This window comes from Convolutriloba macropyga, chromosome 12 (assembly GCF_964194025.1).
Source record: "Convolutriloba macropyga chromosome 12, txConMacr16.3, whole genome shotgun sequence".
NCBI lineage: Eukaryota > Metazoa > Xenacoelomorpha > Acoela > Convolutidae > Convolutriloba > Convolutriloba macropyga.
This window is the reverse complement of record NC_134479.1, coordinates 55,968,269-55,987,844: the sequence shown is the minus strand read 5'-3', so window position 1 is coordinate 55,987,844 and position 19,576 is coordinate 55,968,269. Positions and strand designations below refer to the sequence as shown.

At 36.6% G+C, this 19,576-nt stretch overlaps 1 protein-coding gene across 1 annotated transcript in view; it reads left to right on the top strand.

The window, feature by feature from the left end:
* LOC142350554 (uncharacterized) overlaps positions 1 to 14,962 on the top strand; it is a 57,937-nt gene extending 42,975 nt beyond the window's left edge. Inside the window, exons 11-13 of the mRNA XM_075402404.1 lie at positions 5,621 to 5,888; positions 10,030 to 10,188; positions 14,785 to 14,962. Coding sequence (XP_075258519.1) covers positions 5,621 to 5,888; positions 10,030 to 10,188; positions 14,785 to 14,962 — 605 coding nt within the window. The remainder of the gene's footprint in view (positions 1 to 5,620; positions 5,889 to 10,029; positions 10,189 to 14,784) is intronic.
* Positions 14,963 to 19,576: the final 4,614 nt, after the last annotated feature.

The following is a 19,576-nucleotide window of genomic DNA, read 5'->3' as shown; positions in this document are numbered from 1 at the left end:
TAAGAACTGCTGGTAATATCCGTGGTGAGAAAGCCATTTTAAAAACTTTTCTACCCATGCTTAACATTTCCACCACTTCAACCTCTCATAGGCCAACCACAGACACCACATAAGCCTAAAATTTATGGTTATCTACCTATATACAACCGTACACTGTGAGCTTTTCCACCCACGATCTCTTTTACTAAAGTACTTCATTTATATATAATGAAAATTCGCCTATTTTCTAAGGCATAGCGGAGTTTTATTCAAAATCATTCATTTTTTTAAAATTTTTTTCTATGCTCCGATTAGAGTTGCATTAGACCTTACCCATTCCGAGTGTTGAAGTTTACTTCGATTTGTTCAGTTCTCCACTCGGGCCTTTTTGTGGGCTCAACCAAAAGTTTTCCTAATTACTTAAATTCCCTTTCTTGGTCTACTGAAATTTTATTGGTAATTGGTGGGGGTTCTGCCGGCTAACTGGAGCGAGATTACAGAAAGTTTTGAATTGTTCGTCGAACAAGTTCCGGAGGCCTAATGTTGTTTATTATTAACCAATGTTCAAAAAAATTAATGCCTTCGCTGATGGGGATGATGAGGTTAAAGATCGACAATAAGAAATCAGATTTTATAGCACCAAATAGATGAAGTAGTTTTGCTTTACAGTTTTTATTTGGTTCCCATTTCCGGTCGGCTGTGTCTTTGATATAATCATATCCGTAATCAAAGCGGTTTTGAGTATAGCATAGAGTCCAATATATTCCCGTATAGTCCAGTGTTCAGTATTCAAAGTGTCAGGTACAGTCATCGGAAAACCAAATGTCAGTTGAGGATCATCCCTGGTGCAACAATACAGATTTAAAACACACAATTGGAAATTAATTTCATAGTTGCTGAGATAACGAGGTAACTTGCTGAATATGGTATCTCATTTTCTAGCAACTGTATTCAGAGGGAGGCATCAAGGCATTAAGCAAATAAGCTGGCAAAGCTAGCTACATTTTGCGACAGCTCTTGCCTCAAGATCGATCGCTGATACATTTTACAAACCTAAAAAAATTTAGCCCAAAAAGAGCGCAATAGATTTATTCTAATAGTTGGATCATAAATTATGAATTCAAAGAAAATTTTTATTCCAAACAATTTGGATCATAAATTTTTTCTCGGTGTATTTCAAAATTGTTGAATAAATTTTGTAATCAAGTGAATTTTTTTTTAGTAAATTTTTGTGTGGTCTACAAGGATTGGTAGTTTTTTTGAGAAACATGGTCCATTGTTTTTTTTTGTACCAAAATTAATGAATTAATACAAATCTTTGTTATTAAACTTTGATTCGGAATTAAAAGTTTTTGCTCATTCAAGGTTCAAATAAATGTGTTTTTTGTTGAAGAATTCTTCACTCTTCTCAATCGCACTCTATAACATCAGTCCTGTTCTCCTCAAGTTTCAGAATTCTTCTCGTTTCAATCTTCTATGAACTCTTGAAAATTATTTATGTTCTCCCCGCTCATTGGGTGAGACAATATTTACAAAAACGAAGGTCCCCTCTCATTGGGTGACGCTTCTCAAAAGACTCCTTTCTTTCTGGAGTTCACAGTGTTTGCGGAAATAGAATTTGTCCAAAAATATTGCAAAATTGGGGTTACGGGACTCGTGCAAGCAACATTGTAGCCGATCCTCGTACAATCACAACGGAAACCGACTGAGCCAATCTATCAAAAGCGATAGCATGTCCTTGCGATTGATAACTCCTGCTGTCAGCTAACAGGGCTATGCGCTTTAACGCTTTCTTGAGAGTGACTGACAGACCACCCAATGACTCAACAGCAAGGGGAACAAACAAAATTCCTTGCTCAGAGCAATCATTTTCGTGTTGTGCATACTTTCGCTCTTCGGCTGCTTCAATCGCGTAACCAGACTTCTCTGCCGCATGATTTATAATGTTTGGTTGCAGTGGAGAAGTTACGGTGACGTCTAGAGCAGCTGGACGACCTGATTTCCATGAAGGCAGAAATATGTCGCCAGGGCGAGAACCGTTTCCTGCAATAAGGTTCCGTTTTTCTATGACTGGTGATAAATTAGCTGCTGAGCAAGCTGATGCAAAACGGTCACGAATCCTGTCATGCCGAGAAATTGCATCCCCTCTTCCGGGACAGATGACGGCGTGGTCACCAAAAATGTCAAGAGTCCCAGACCTGCAGTAAGGGCATTTTCTTTCATCTTCATAAACTGCAATACCTAGTCTGTATTTGACACTAATTTGAAATTCACTGGGACACATATGGAGACCTAAGGCAGGAACTGGAGGTGCCGCAAGCCATGCGCCGGAATGAGGCAAAGAGAGTGATTGCAGTCTTGCCTTCTCCCTGTTTGACGACTGATTTCTTAGCAGCTCTGAAAACTTTTCAGTATCTACAGCTTCTTGAATTTTCTTCTGTGTGAAGGAATTTAAGTTGAAAGGTTCAAGGCTTGCATAGAGTTCCTTAAAAACTCTAGTGTCTGACGCGCGCTGGTTTGTAATTTTCTGAACCAAGTCATCAGATGCTATCACTGAGCCCACATATGCGGCTCTGTACTGCTCTTGCGATTGTCGCACTCCGAGGCCTGAACTGTTTATTGGCAAAGTTGACTGCAACCACGCATTGTCAGAGGTGACAGCACCTATTATTTGATCTAACGCATCCCGTTGGCTGGAGTCAAAAACTTTTAAAACATCGATCAGATGTCTTGTCGGCGTGTTAGTGCGTATAGAGTAGACTAACTTTGGTGTCCCTAGGCAATAACGAAGTATGCCGAGAGCGCATTGAGGATCATCCAGATAACTCAAATTATCCAAGAGCGACACAACCTTCTGAACACGTTTCTGCAGGCAAGAAGAAACAAATTCTGGTGATCCGACTGCGGCACCCAGTACTTCAAAACCATTGCCCATATTTCTTGTAACTTCTCGATCAACTGAAGGTAGATCTACGATTGACCAGAGTTCGCACTTGTCTTTCCTCAAATACAGACCCCTTTTTGGACCTTCATTAGCTAAGATATCGAGCGTAGTTCGGATTTGATCTTCTGAACCTGCAACAAAACTATCGTCCAAATACCAAGTGTGCTGGGTAAGATTTGGAACCGCGTCTCTTATTTTTTCTATAACAGGCCATAACGTCAACGAAAAGAGAAGTGGACCCAAGGGATCTCCTTGCTGAACACCCGATTCACTTTGAAGACTGGCGTTATTGTACAGTAATGGCACATGCTGAGAGTAGCAAAAATATGTGAAGGCTGCGATACCTGGTATGAAATCGCATGCTGCTTGCAATAAGTGTGAACGCTTAACCGAATTAAAGGCATTTCGGAAATCAATCAGAAGCACTCCTTCATTAGATTCAGCGTTGAGGATCTTTTCGTAGGTGATTTTTGCAGAGTGGATAATTGCTTCCGCACCTCCGCTGACTCCAACCCCTAGCTGAATGGAATCGAACAACTCAATTGCTTCTGATTTTGCTTCTTTCACCAAACATTTAGCAATCAGGCGCCTCAGGATTTCACTGACAGCTATTGGACGTACTCCTCCTTTCTTTTTGGATAGAGCGGTGAGCGATGCGCTGCAGAGGGCTTTTGAAACAAATGAAGGGAAATTACCCCTGCTTCCTGTATTTACAAACCTTGTTATTGCTTTAAGGGCGGATTCAGAGTGGTCGGGAGCAGTACATTCTACTGCGTGCAATAGATGCTCTGGATACATCTTGGAAGGACCAGCTGCAGTGTACTTGCTGAAAGTTTTCAATTGTTCAAAAACTATGTTATCACTAAATTGATACGCACTTGAAGCAACATTGTCTGGTTGGAGCAAAGTTGGAGGCACTTCTTTGGGATGTAGCTCTTCTAGTGCTTTCAGAGTACCTCTGTTATTAGGCGCAAGTCCCTCAGATGACAGTATTTTTGCGGCGCGACCAAATTGACCTTGCAAACATAGACTTTTAGCTCTACTGGCTAATTCTTCTATTCCGTTTGTGGATTTTTTCCTCGCTTGTTTCATTGCCAAAGCTTCTGTCCAAAGGTTTGCATATTCACCCGCATTCCATCGATTGATTCGATCGGAGAGCCGCTGATCCTGATTTCGTTTATGCTTTTTACCTCCTCGGTTGCTCGCACGCAGGATACACTTCGAAACTGAAAACAATTTCTGCCAATTTAGTTCGTCATCTGGTGTTGTGGCACAATCATCCAGGATGCTGGTTAGCAGTTGTGACCACTTAGTTCTAAATTTGACCGGAACGAAACGGCATGTTGGAACATGTGAACTAACTATTGTCTGTAAAGAGGGCAACTTTTTGTTCTCGTTCAGTATTGTTTGTTCAACGTTTTCAAAGAAATTATCATCAAGCTGGTTCTGCTCACACGACGCGAGGAGTAGGTCAATTTTACCTGAAATTTCTTTTGTTATTTTCTTGCGATTCTTCAAGTTATGTTTGTGCTTCGAATAGGCCCAAACTGATTTCGCATTAAACCACGTGTCGTGCTCTGAGCCCCAACCACTATATCTAATTTTGGTTTCATGCCCCGAGTTTTCTAACACTTGCACCTTATAGAGTTTGTTGACAGTGTCGGGGATGAAAAGTATGGTTCCTGGTGTTGTGTGGAATTGCTCTTTTACACTGAAGTCTTGAAAGTTTTGCGTCAAACCAGTATTTGCATCACTGATGGGGTCAGAGTCATCAATGATGTCTCGTGAGCTAGCATTATCTTGAGACTGGATTTGCAGACGAACACTATCGTTCACAACAGTTTTTCTTAGATTGTAATTCATTTTTCCCATATTCGAAACTGTATTTATATCATACGGGGGATTGCAAATCGTAAAAAAAACGAAGTGCCTTCCCGAATCGAAGGTTCTTTTTTGCGATAGCTAGACTTTTGATTGTGTTGTTGTCGACCACTGCTTTTTTGATGACTTGCCGAGTAATTTTTAGGACAAAAATTTATCTGTTGCAGTACTCGACTGCTTTTTTTAAAGGGCTAGCGGTGGTACGACGTTGGAGGGGGGGGGGGGTGACCAAGAACAATCTCACCGGGTTTTGAAGCTCGGTCTTGAACTCTTGAGGTAATTTACTTAAAGGAATTCAATTTCGAGCTTAGCTCTCAACAACTTGGTGAGCTGCCAATGTTTTTTCACCATTTAGACTTTAATCCATTCGTCAACATTGAAACAATTTCTAGTGTGGCTTGCTCTTTTTTGTGCGCTTGTAATATTGGATAGTGTTTTTATGAACATTCTTTTTGTTTTTTAACAACTAACAAATATTTGATGCCAGCTTATTTTACAACTTTGAAACTTTTCTTTTTTTTCACAATTTTTCCTAATTTACTGCTACAGCTACACTTTATTTTTAAGTCAAGCCATTTGGATTTATGGTCAGATTTATGTAAATTACAATCAGATTTGTTCATTTAAAAATGCTGCACTTTCTCTTTACAAACATTGTTAAACAGCGACGTGCTCGATATTCAATATTTTAGCTAAAGGATTTTTTTAGTTTAGATATCGTTAATTTTCACTTTCTTTCTCTCTTCATGTGAACAGTCATTAAATTACCAACTTAATTTCAGTGTTTTGAATACCGGATGTTTTTCATTGTTTCAGACCCTGGCTTCAGCCACAGCGCTGTGTACTACCAGGTGATAACTCAAGAGAGAGATGGCCAATCGGAAGAAGTTATTAATGGCAGTGGAGTTAGGATCAGTAGAGCCGGTCTGTGGGAGGCCAGTGCTTATTGCTACTTCGATGCAGATGGTAATGTCCATTCCTCGTTTGGGGTGAAAGGAGAGGACCCGCAAGTGATAAAGGGAACCCAGGAATTCACATACAAGATGCAGATTGCACTCAGTTCTGCATTTACAACATTCTTCAGGTTCAATCAAAATACATCACCACTCTCTCTGGTGTTATTAACAATCACAGCAATTGTTTTACCTTTTGACGCTTAATTAATCAGCAATGCACACTGATTCGCAACACGTACACTGCTTTGGGGCTTTTGCGGTTACAAATGACAGCTGTTTAGGTTAACCTAAAATTTAATTTCTCGAATCGCTGAAAGTTTAAAAAAATAGTTTTAGAAATCAAATTCCTCCGACAGCCATCTAATCGATAAGTGCCAATTTACTTTAAGGAAAGGTAGGCTGTTTGACAATTAATTGCAGATAAAGCTTTCTGAAATTTAATACTCTATGGTACCCGGGTCGAGGTGTCACCGCCATTCAGCAGAAAATTCTGTAAGATAAGCGGTGAATGCGGAAATTTTTATAAGATAAGCGGTGAAAGCGGTGAAATTACATAAGTCAGGCGGTGAATGCGGTGAAAAAAACTTTATCGCCTGGTAGCGGTGAAATTACATGAATTTACCGTGTCGAAAAAAAGTGTCCAAATTATGTAATATAAGCGGTGAATGCGGTTAAATTACATAAATTCACCGCTCAAATTAATGGTGAACTTACATAAATTCACAGCATGGAATAAATTGTTAAATTTGTGTGAGATCAGCGAAAAATGCGGTGAAATTAATGGGGAGTAAGGGAGGAATTGTCAGATTTACCCTGCCACTAAAACTACCCCTTAATCTTACTTTTTTTGACACTTTTTTCTAAGCGGTGAATTTATGTAATTTCACCACTAGAGTAAGCAGTGAACTTATAAAAAATCACCACATTTAACCGCTAAATATATAATTTCACCGCTAGAAATCATAAATCTTACCAAAAGTTCACCGCGCATGTTATACAGAAAGTAGAATGAATTTGATATATATTAAAAACAAAAGTATTAGAAGTTAGTGAGAGATGACGCAGTGGAAGAAGAAGTGGATGACATGCAGGAGGTGAGAGGTTCGAACCCTTGTATTGGTGGTGAAAAAAGATATTCTAGCGGTGAATTGAGGTGAATTTTTGTAAGATCACCGCTTACTCTAGCGGTGAACTTACATAATTTAATAGCATTCACTGCATTTCACCGCAAAATTATGTACGAAATTTGCGGTGAAAAAACTAACATTCATCGCTTATCTTACATATTTTTCCAATTTTTTCTCGACCCGGGTATATGAATAACAACTATGGCTAACAAATTTGAAGAAAATAACTTTGAATAAAATACTTAAATTACGCTTCGCTGTTTAAATTACGTTATGGTTAGAGTGAATATGGGTTTTTTTAACGCCATTATCATATCCTGTGTATTATCAAAATCTACTGGACAGAACATTTAAAAATTGTTATACATGCTAGAACATAATAAGCCGTGAAACTTCCTATGACTGATACTGACTAGATTGAAGACCAAAAAACTGGCTAAAACAGCTTATAAACCGAACTAACTTACTCATTGACAAGGTACACGAGTACAAAAAAAGGAAAACATTCTCCCTTTGCGTGTAAATTTTCTCATAAAACCGACCTGACAAAATTTTCAATTGCTCGAATTATATCATAAACTATATATAAAATTTTACTACATATAAATCTATACCTATTTTTGTTATAAGTTCTTTGTGCACGGCCTGATTATCTTACATTTCACAGTGAGCACCTTCTCTGTTCATTTTCCACACAGAAATGTGAGGTGTTCAGTGTAAAACATTTAACGTTAACAAAAAACGGTCAACAGTTGCGCAGTTTAACAACATTAAATCTTACTTATTATACTCCAATAAATTTTGCTCACAAACTTCCATCATCAATGACAACCAAAAGAGCAAATATTGTTTTTTTAAACCAGACGTCCCAAGTTCTTTTAGCCAGCTCAACGATATTTCTAATTTAATATTTCTAAAATCATTATCTCTACCTGAACTTTATTCAATTAAAGAGAGAAAGTGAAGCAATACCCAGACATTTGAGAAATTTTAACGTGTAAGATTTTACAAGTTTCTTACAAAATTGTCTTATAAATTCTTATAAGATTATGCGTCACCTGACTAAGACTTTGTAAGACAATTTATCAGGTCTTACACGACAAAAAGTTTTTATCAGGTCTGATAAGATCTTACACGATAAAAGTTCAATTTTGTCAGATCTTGCAAGATAAAGACTCTGCCTGACGAAAAATTTTTATGGTGCAAGATCTGATAAGAATTTTAAAAGATCTTGTAAGATAAAAGTTCGAAGCTATGACTAATCTTTTTGATAAGTTTTTGATCATATCTTACACTCTTAAAATTCTTGAAGTACGGCATGTTCTTCATATTCAAGACAACTCAGAGTTGCTTTCAAGAAGAAGCCAAAAAATTACAACATGCAACACTCAAGTGTCAAAGCAACGAAGAGAAAAGTATGATATACTGTCTTTCGCGACTTATAAGATATTGTGAAAGGTTATTCGAGTATCAGGGGCTTTCTCTGAAGCCGTGATTATCGAACTAGGCTGAAAATTTTTCTTCAAAAACCAAAACTGTTTTGCACTGCTAAGCATAGCCATAGTACCTATTTAGGAATCAAAACAAAACTGCTGCCAAAACAGAATCAACAAACATTTTTTTGTTTCATATTTGGTTAGTTGACCAATTTTTTTTTCCATTCATAAGAACTTGACTACAATATACGCTTATTTTGGAATCATTATATGTCTTATCAGATCTTACATGATGAAAATTCTGCCCTACGTGGACTTTTACCGTAAAATATCTGATAAGATACTTAACAGATCATATAAGATAACAATTCAGCAAAGTTGAATTATTATCTTATAAGATCTGATAAGTTTCTTGTCATCTCATACACGAATAAAGTTCACTTAGGGCGGAATTTTTATCGTATAAGACCAGATAATACCTTGCACTATAAATATTTTTGATCAGCATCTTACCAGATCTTACACAATAAAAATTCCAGAATCATTGGGGATTATTTTGGCTTTATAAAAAATGTGTTATAAAATTCTTAACATTTTTTTCAAGAATATAACCCCTGTTTTCAAGCTGAGTGATGTATTGTTTGTATTATGAGCAAAAAAAAACATTTTTTTGCCGAAAATTAGCGGGGAGCAAAAAACTTATTAGTTGAACAAAGTTTCGAAGTTTAAAACAGATACTTATACTGCAAAGGCTGCAAAGGAACTATTTGATCCAAAAATTTCATAGTGGGAAATATTTGACAAAAGCTTACAAAAACAGAATAAATAGTTCGAAGGTTAACCGCAATACTGTATATTTTCAATGAGTTCATGTTTTTTGGCCAGTTGGTTCAGCAAAATTGCCATTAAAAGATCGCAAATACAATTAGACCCAAATAGAACGTATTCTTGGAAATTGATCTCATTTGATCTTTAGTCTAGACCTGGAATTATGACAAGAACCTCTTGAAACTATACAATGCATGAAAAGAACTGATAATTTTTTGACAGGAAAAGAACTTGTCTGAACTTTAAGTGATATTCCCGACCTTGGCTGAAACTAAATCAACGATTATCGAATTTGGCTAGACAATAAAACATGTTCTGGAACATGGCTAGACAAAAAAATGTCCTCGAATTACGCTCGCAACCGTAACAATGCTTTGTTGATCATTCTTAAAAATAAGGAAGTTTAGTTGGTTAACCATTGGGCAAGTTTAGAGAAGTTAAAAAGATCGAACCCAGATGTTACCGGAACTTTGAAGTGTGACTAAATTTTTCAATGAAATAATTAACCTCGGCTTTAGCTACGAAAAAAACTTTTGTAATTTAATTCAATATTTACCCCCCTCCCCCCAAAAAAAAATTATTAACTCTTTTCACAATTCTAACTCTAGACTAGGGAGTCTTTTTGACACTCCTCACAGTGCACCGAATCCTGCCTGGAAAACCGGGAATCTTAACTTTTCCCGGTAATCTTGTCAGGAAACCTGTGAAAAACAAATTTTCGCGGGGACATTTGGCGGGAAAACCGGGATTTACAATTTTTGGTAGACTTATTGGGAAACTTTTCAATCCATATTAATAATCAGTATAAAACATTATAGTTGTAGGCTATCAACATTTTTTAAATCGGCTAATTGTTGAAATGTCAATGATGGTTTCAGTCCGGATGCTGCGACAGCACAGGTGAATGAGGATGTATATGTAAAAGTGTCATTCGAACCTGAAGTGAGTCACAACTACACTCTCATCACTACCGACTGTTGGGCTACACAGACTGCAGATTACACTTCCCCTACACGATACATTCTGTCGGCAAACAAGTATGACACACTTTTTTTATAAATACAATCACAAACACACACACACACACACACACACACATATATATATATATATATATATATATATATATATATATATACCCGGGTTGACCCTTCCCGGTAATCCTACAAGGATCATATATGATGTCATACAAATCATAACGTATTTCCTTTTACGATCCTTGTATGGAACCTAAGAAATCATACATGATCCTTGCATGAAATCAAGGAAATCATACAAAATCCTAGTGTGACTTTTAAGAAAAAAAACAGAAGAAATGTTCAGGAGCACTCAAAAACCACGGTAAATGATTGATGAAAGTTGTATGAAATCAGGGAAATCATATATGATCCTTGTATGATTACCAGGAAATCATATATGATCCTTGTATGATTACCAGGAAATCATATATGATCCTTGTATGATTACCAGGAAATCATGTATGATTTCCTTGTAACCATACAGGGACCGTTTATGATCCTTGTACGATTACCAGGAAATCATATATGATTTCCTTGTTACCATACGAGGACCATATATGATCCTTGTACGATTGCCAGAAAATCAGATATGAGTTCACGATAAACAGAAAAACTCAATATGGTTTCTTAGTAATCGTGCAAGGATTATTGATAGTCTCTGCTAGGATTGCCATGAAATAAAATACATGATTTCCTAGTAATCGTACAAGGATCATATATGATCCTTGTACGATTACCAGGAAATCATATATGTTATGTCCTGGTAATCCCAACAGAGATTATCAATACCCCCTGTTCGATTACTTGGACATATATATATATATACACATATACACACATGCACAATCAAACACACAAATACACATACAAACACACCCACACAAATACAAACACACACACTCAAACACAACCACACATACATACATATACACAACCGCTCACTCAAGCACAAAAACAATCACAAAACACAGACAGGCACGTACACACATACACACACATACCCACACACATACAAGAGAAAACACAGACGCAAACATACGCCCATTCATATACACAAGTACAAACACAAACAAACACCCGCCCACAAAAACACATAAACATACAAACACACAGATGCAAACACTTACCAAAATGCAAACACACACCAACCTATGAAGGCTTAATTGTATACACACATTTAGATACAAAACAAACACAACCACATTCACACACACAAACCTATCCACTCCCATGTATAACACATGCAAACGTCTACATAATATATTATATAACACATACAAAATTACACACAAACACACCCATTAATGCACGTATACACATACATAATCACGCACACATATATACAGGAATGCACACAGACACACACACACACACACACACACACACACTCACACACAAACACAAAGGTGCAAGCGAACTCAATCAATCAAAAAGATACAAACACACGTACACAATTCAACAGACATAACAACACATAAGCGCACACATACACAAAGACACACACACACATACGAACATACCCATACTTATATACACACAAAACACGCACAAGCGCACAAACAAACACACACAAACGTACACACACGCACATTTAAACATATACAAACACCTGAAACCGGGTAAGCGCACACTCACATAAATAAAAACAAACACACACATGCAACAGTACAAACAAACACATAGAGACACACATAAACACACAATCAAACACGCACACACCCATGCACACACAGACACACACATACACACTCAAGATCAAAAACCCCCCAAACACCGAATACTTACAAACACGCACACAAACACACACATACACACACACACACACACACATACACACAAATACACACACAAGCACATACATACACACACTTATACATACAGCAAAACCAAACTAAATCAAACAAGCGCTTAACAGCCACAAAAACTCCCATAAAAACATACAAACACACATTTGCGTGCACACAAAATATAACAAAGACAATTAAACAAAGCAAACATACAAAAAAACACATACAAACACACTGACAAACAAACACATACTAGAACACACACATGCCTACGCACACACAAAGACACTCCCAAATAAAAACAAACACAATCACATAAACACACCTTCATACGTACAAATATACAAAAACATATATACTTTCAGAAAAACAGATGGGCACTCATATCAACACGCAAAAGCACTCCCAAACACACAAAAACACGGACACACACGCAAACACAAATATAAACATCCATACAAAACCATACAATGCCAAACAATTCCAGGATCACATACTCAGAAAAAGCTACGCACACACACATGCACAAAATTTCCCACATACAAACACACACACACACAGAATCACGCACACAGAAAATTATATATATATATATATATATATATATATTTATATGATTTCTTTATTTATAGAAAAATACGAACACATACAGAGACAAAACAAAACAAATAAAAACATAATTATACAAAAAATGAGAACAAACAGACATAGGATTCCAAACAAAAGCACAGGCATATACTCAATCAAGTTCCCACATACCAACACAAAAACAATAACAAACAATAACAAACACTAACACGAACAGAGACAAACAGACAAAGAAACGCATACAGCCAGAAACTCACACAAACAAAAACACCAAAATACCTACAGGCACACACTCACGCAAACACTCGAGCACACAAACAATTCCTTGTTAGGGAAGAACATGAGAGCGTAGAAATAGTGCTAAAACAGCTTTTACAGATCAATAGTCGATTTAGTTAGGACTATTTATATTAATATATAACACGCATGTATAATACACTTATATGCACGCAGATATATATATATATATATATATATATATATATATATGTATTATATATATATATATATATATATATAAATATATATATAAATATACATATATATATATATATATATATATATATATATGTATATATATGTATATTTATATATATACATATATATATATATATATATATATATATATATATATATATATATATATATATACATATATATGTATACATATATATATACACACACACATATATATATATATATATATATATATATATATATATATATATAAATATATATATATATATATATATATATATGTGTGTGTTTGTGTATATATATATATATAATATTTATATATATATATATATATATACATATACATATATATATATATATATATATATATATATACGCAAACCTATACACGCATAAGAACACACACACACACATACACACAAACAATCAAACACAAAAACATATACGCACACGCAAACACACAGGCATTGATAAACAAAACATACAGATTCACACCACACACTGATATCCTGGGAAACACATATGGAGGCACACACACACCCACACACACACACACACACACACATACACACACCAAATACATACAAACATACAAAAACAAATGCATACGTACAAACACTTTTAGCTCCACGCATACCCAGTCCTAGACCTCGACTTATGAAAAGACTTTAAAAGTCTAGTAGGCGGGGCCAATATTGACTATAATTACACGGTCGAGGTTCCTAGTAAAAGTCGAGCTAATATCTTTTCATGGGTCGAGTTAAAGTCTTTTCATAACGAAGAAAGTCCAGCTAAGGTCTTTTCATGGGTCCAGCATTAGTCTTTTAATAACCAGCAAAGTCGAGTTAAGGTCTTTTCATGGGTCCACCATTAGTCTTCTCATAAGTCTGTTTTTTTTCAATATTCAAATTTTTATTTGTTTCCTACTTCTGTACATACAGAAGCAGAACCGGAGCAAGACTAAATAGTTTTGCACCAGAGCAGTCCAACTTAAGAATCAGTTGGAAATCTGCCAAAAGTCTTAAGAATTTTGTCAATTCCTAAGTTAAGGAGTTTTTTCAGATCGAGTATATTACCACATTACTTGATTCAATGAAACCAGCTAGCTTAAGAATATTGGTCCTAGTCCCATTAGCCATGAAAAAATTTCGGCGCTATTCAGTTTGTTTTCCTTACCAAAATTATTAGCTATTTTTTTAAAAAATAATGCAGGTTTTTGAGGTATTTATGGTTCTTTTGAATCGTAAAAGGTGCATGATCACATATGCTGACTACGTTATATGAAATATTGCACGCAAAACGTTAATGGCAGAAAAACAGACTTATGAAAAGACTAATGATGGACCCATGAAAAGACTAATGATGGACCCATGAAAAGACTTTAACTCGACTTTGTTTGCAAACATTGTGTCGAGCTTAAGTCCAACACAAACTTTGGGTCAAGCCAAAGTCTTTTTTAAAATTTAGGGTCCAGCTAAAGTCTTTTGCAAAAAATCTGAGTCGAGCTAAAGTCCAGAATGCCTTAAAGTCCAGCTAAAGTCTTTTCATAGCTCAAATGAGTCCAGTATGGTCTTTTCATAGCGCATTTTGGTCGAGCATTGTCTTTTCATAAGTCGAGGTCTAGACCTGGGTACACAAACACACACCCACATATATATTCTTATATAGCGACACTCTAGCTCAATTATTGCTGAAATATTACTGTTTTTTCAATGATACACTGTTTTTTTTTTCTATCTAACATCCTCTTTCTAAATCAAAGGTGTCCCTCAGATGATACATTTGCTCGGTTGTCCGGCTCTGATTCGGACGAGGAGTTGTTCAAATTCAAAGCATTCGGATGGTACATCTCTGGCTCTACCTCCCTCAACACTGTCTTCTTGAACTGCAAAGTACTCGCATGTCCACCCGAAGACACAACCGCATGCGACATCAGTTAGTATTTAACCAACGCGTTTTTTTCCAGAACACCTTTATTGTTCAGCCAAAATCTAGGACGTATGTTTTAGTTCCAGCCAAATTCTAGGACGGTTGTTTTAGTTCCAGCCAAAGTCCAGGACATCACATTAGTTCCAGACAAAATCTTTTCATGCCCAATATCTGTCGAGGACAGTCTTTTCATACCATAAATCTGCCGATTACGGTCTTTTAATAATTCCAGGTCTCGAGTAGGGGAGAGTTTAAACACGCGTAGAAAAAGCATTCTTAGATCACACTTCTTACCCAGGACGAGGTTTCACCCTTGATCCACCCCTAACTAGCGGGGACTACGGTGTAATGCGTATCCCGCTGCTCTTTATTGGGGAAGAGTGTAGGAGTGTACTTTTTTTTAAAAAAATTACACTGCAAGTACACTCTTTTCTCTACACTTCTTACACTCTTTTCAAAGAGTGCAACTCAGGGTTGACTGATGAAAAATTAAACTCCTCCCTAATCGAGACCTGGAATTATTAAAAGACCGTCCTCGACAGATTTATGGTATGAAAAGACTGTACTCGACAGATATTGAGTATGAAAAGATTTTGTCTGGACCTAATGTGATGTCCTGGACTTTGGCTGAAACTAAAACAACCGTCTTAGTATTTGGCTGGAACTAAAACATACGTCCTAGAATTTGGCTGGACAAAAAAACGTGTTCTGGAATTTGGCTGGACAAAAAACGTGTACTGGAATTTGGCGGGACAATAAAGGTGTTCTGGATTTTGGCTGGACAATAAATCTTGTCCTGGAATTTCGCTCGCGACCGTTATAATGACTTGTTTATAGTTTCCTTCAAAGTTAAGGACATGTAGCGCAATTGGTTAAGCATTAGTTAAGATTGGTGAAGGTCACGAGATCGAACCCAGATGTTGTCGGAACTTTTTAGTTTGCCTCATTTTTGCATATGAATAGAAAAATTTGGCTGGACCTCTGGAAAGAATTAGCCTCGAAGTTAACTAAGGTCCTTGACCGTGCAGTTTTATTCAATATTTACTCCCCACCTGTATTTAATAGGTCTTTTCATAAGTTCCAGGTCTCGACTAGGGCTTAAATCAATAAAACTACCATTACAACCAAATTGAAACGCCGAGCATGTTGTATCAGTTAGCGCAATGGGTAACGCACAGCGTGAATATAAGATGTTCCAGAAAGGGAAGGTAGTTGGATCAATGCTCCTAATTTACTTCAACCATTGTTTTTTTAAGTTATACTCTGATAGTTACACTCTTCCGCCCTTAATTGAGCGGAGATATAGGAGTGTAACGTTTTGTCCTCAGTCGGGGCAATAACTTCTTTAAAAGGGGTTTTTTGCTAAAAACCAAGGCGACACCAGCACGATCATTTTCAAGTGGCGTGTGTTTTTCTACCTATTGCAATTTTGTAAGCACGGGTATTTTTATTATATAAGTAAAGGTTAATGGCCCTTTACGATACAATTAATAACATCAATGTTTGGGACAGTCAATTTCAGATGACAATACTGCACACCCACGTCAGAGTTGTTAAAGCTTTTGTAAAAAAAATGAAGCAACAGTAATTCAGAATTTTTAACGCTCAATTCTGCAACAGAGGGAATTTTGTATTGTGTTTACGCAAGAGATGATATGCCAATTATTTTATAAAATTAAGATAAGTATCATTTATCAAATTTTTTTCCTAAATTTTTCTTCAATGTTGTGAATTGAATGATCAATTCATTTATTCATTTATATTTTTGTTAATAAGTTCCATACAATTTTGCTCCCGTAATCATAACTTACATCACAAACACAAGTATTTAAACTTTTAACGTTTTTCACAAACGCTCTTTAGCTTTCGGTAATGTGAATATTCGACAGCCAAAAAGATGCAACTTTTGAGCCTTCAAAGTCGTTATCTCCACTTTTCTTTTTATTTTAGTAAACAATTTGATTAACTTTAATTAAGTTGAGGCCAACTTTTTGCTTTTTGAAGTTTGTTGGTTTCATAAAAGTTTAGTATGCATTTTTGGTAGCATGCAACTTAATTTTCTGTAGCTCAGAATCAACAGCTTAATGTTTGTATCCCCTAATTTAGAATACAAAGAAATTGTTGACAACCTACCATTTTATTTGTTATTTCTTTTTTGTTATACTACACCACTCTTTAACCACCAAATTTACGCAATTAACGGATATGAGAAAAGCTGCTGATAGTAATTGTATTGGCAGTCGCAAATTATGAGGAATGGCAAATATGTCAAAATTTGCCTATTTGTCTATCTAATTTTCTCACTAGGTTGTTATTCTAAACTTAAACAAATAGGTGTTTTGTTTTGATCTTTGTTCATAGTTGTTGAACTGGGACATCGAAGCTGGCAACTGAAGTGAACTTCAAGCATTACCTTTTGAAGAATAGCCTCGGCAGTTAAACTGGTAAAGGTCAAGCAGGCGGATAGGTAACTACTCAGAGTGAGGTGGTGGAAGTATAAACTGGAAATCTAGACTAAAATTGGCCAAGACCAGACATAACAGAAAACCAGGGTAGCTCTGACTGGAATTAGTAAGAATTAGGGGGACACATCGCGTTTATGTCTCAATTTTCTTGGACAATAGGACTATGACACGACATTTAGACGATTCAATGTAACGTGACTGTGATTCGCAAAAACGCGACTATGACCAGACATAAAAATTTTATCATAGGCGCAAATGTTCGCATAGTCCCACGAAGTCGAGACATAAACGTGATGCATCACGCTAATTCTCACTAATTCCAGTGTTAGCTTTTTTGTCTGGATTGTCTGGTCTTGGCCAAATTTTGTCTGGAAATTTGTTCTTGATAGTATTTATAGAGTATCCTATCATCACAAAATGAGTCGTTTTTCCCGAGATTTGAAGTCAACTATCGAACTACCGCAACCATGAGGCAGAATTAATCAGAACTTGAATCGGCATACCTCTTTCTATGAAACAGTTGAAAGCGATTTGTCTTGAGTCTGCTGGATCATGACTCTCATTAACGGGATTGTGATTTACAATAAGATAAATATTACTCGCAATAGCGCTACTATCATTTGAGACAAATATTAATACCGCGTATATAACGTCATGGCCGGCACCCCGTCCCAGACAATAATCGTCGAGACATATTTCTACCTCCTCACTCCTGGAGGCCAGCCGAATTTTGAAATTGATGGGCAAGTGAGCCAAAAAGTAGAGCTATTTTAAAGTTTCTATGGCTAACCGGTGGGTTTCCATGATTTCCGGATTACAGGATTACATCCTACAGCGGGTTAGAGGCTGGGCAATGAATAGCGGTTCACTGGGACTCGAAATCACTAGGTCTTTTGAAAATGACCTTAGTATTGACTAAAATACATAAAAAACAGAAGATACTGCGCGCAGTCTTGATTGAAACCGTTAACAGCGAATTATAACTGAAAAATTACATATAATTAGTTCATAACATTCGGCTTGTTTTTACGTCACCTAAATTTTACTTCGACTTACAGTGCGTTCATCATTCAAATTTTGTTCTCTCAGCAAAATTTATCGAAGGTCAGCTCGAGTAATAAAACTCGTACTATCCCAGGATGCGGATCAAAACTGATATGAGCCAGACAGACTTGGGTTGTGGACAGGGCGTGCAGGCGCCGATTAGACGTAAGTGTTGTATATGCGATGTCAAAATTATGCAATTTGTTCTATTTGATGCACGGTTGCAACAAGCGACAGGAAGCGTGCACTGGTACCCCGGAGACTCTTGTACAAGATGATGGAGTGAATAGCAAGGTGAAGAGTGGATTCGTGTCTTCATCGCCAATTGTTTTGGTCCGACGAGACATCTCAGAGCAGAGTTGGTCAAATTAAGAAAAAACACTTTTACATATTTCCCATGTGCTTCAATCTCCCCCCAGTGGGTTTTGCACCCCCCGTTGCAGAACACAAACCATTATATAGCAACTCAATAAAAATATGGCACGTGCATTTTCAGGGGTACAAATAATATAAACCTAATGAACTGGAGGGGACAGAAACGGAAAAGATGCTTTCATTTTCCAATAAGTCTTTTGTGAAATTAATTTCAGCGGAAAGGTTAAGGCAACCCGGGTCGAGGTGTCACCGCCATTTAACGCAAAAACATGTAGGATAAGCGGTGAATGCGGAAAACTTTGTAAGATAAGCGGTGAATGCGATGAAATTACATAAATCAGGCTGTGAATGCGGTGAAAGAAAACTTTATAGAATGGTTGTGCTGAAATTACATAATTTCACGCTGAAATTTAGCGGTTAAATTACATAAAATCACCGCTTTGAAAAAAAGTTTCCAAATTATGTGAGATAAGCGGTGAATGCGATGAAACTACATACATTCACCGCTTAACTTAAAGGCAAACATACAAAAATTCACCGCTTAGAAAAAAAAATGTCAAAAAGAGGTAAGATTTAGGGGGGTAATATTAGGGGGGTAAAATGATGGAAGATGGGGGGGGGGGATAATTGGGAGTAAGAGAAGAATTGTTAGATTTTACCCCACCTAAAACTACCCCATAATCTAACATGTTTTGACACTTTTTTTTCTAAGTGGTGAATCTATGTAATTTCACCACTAGA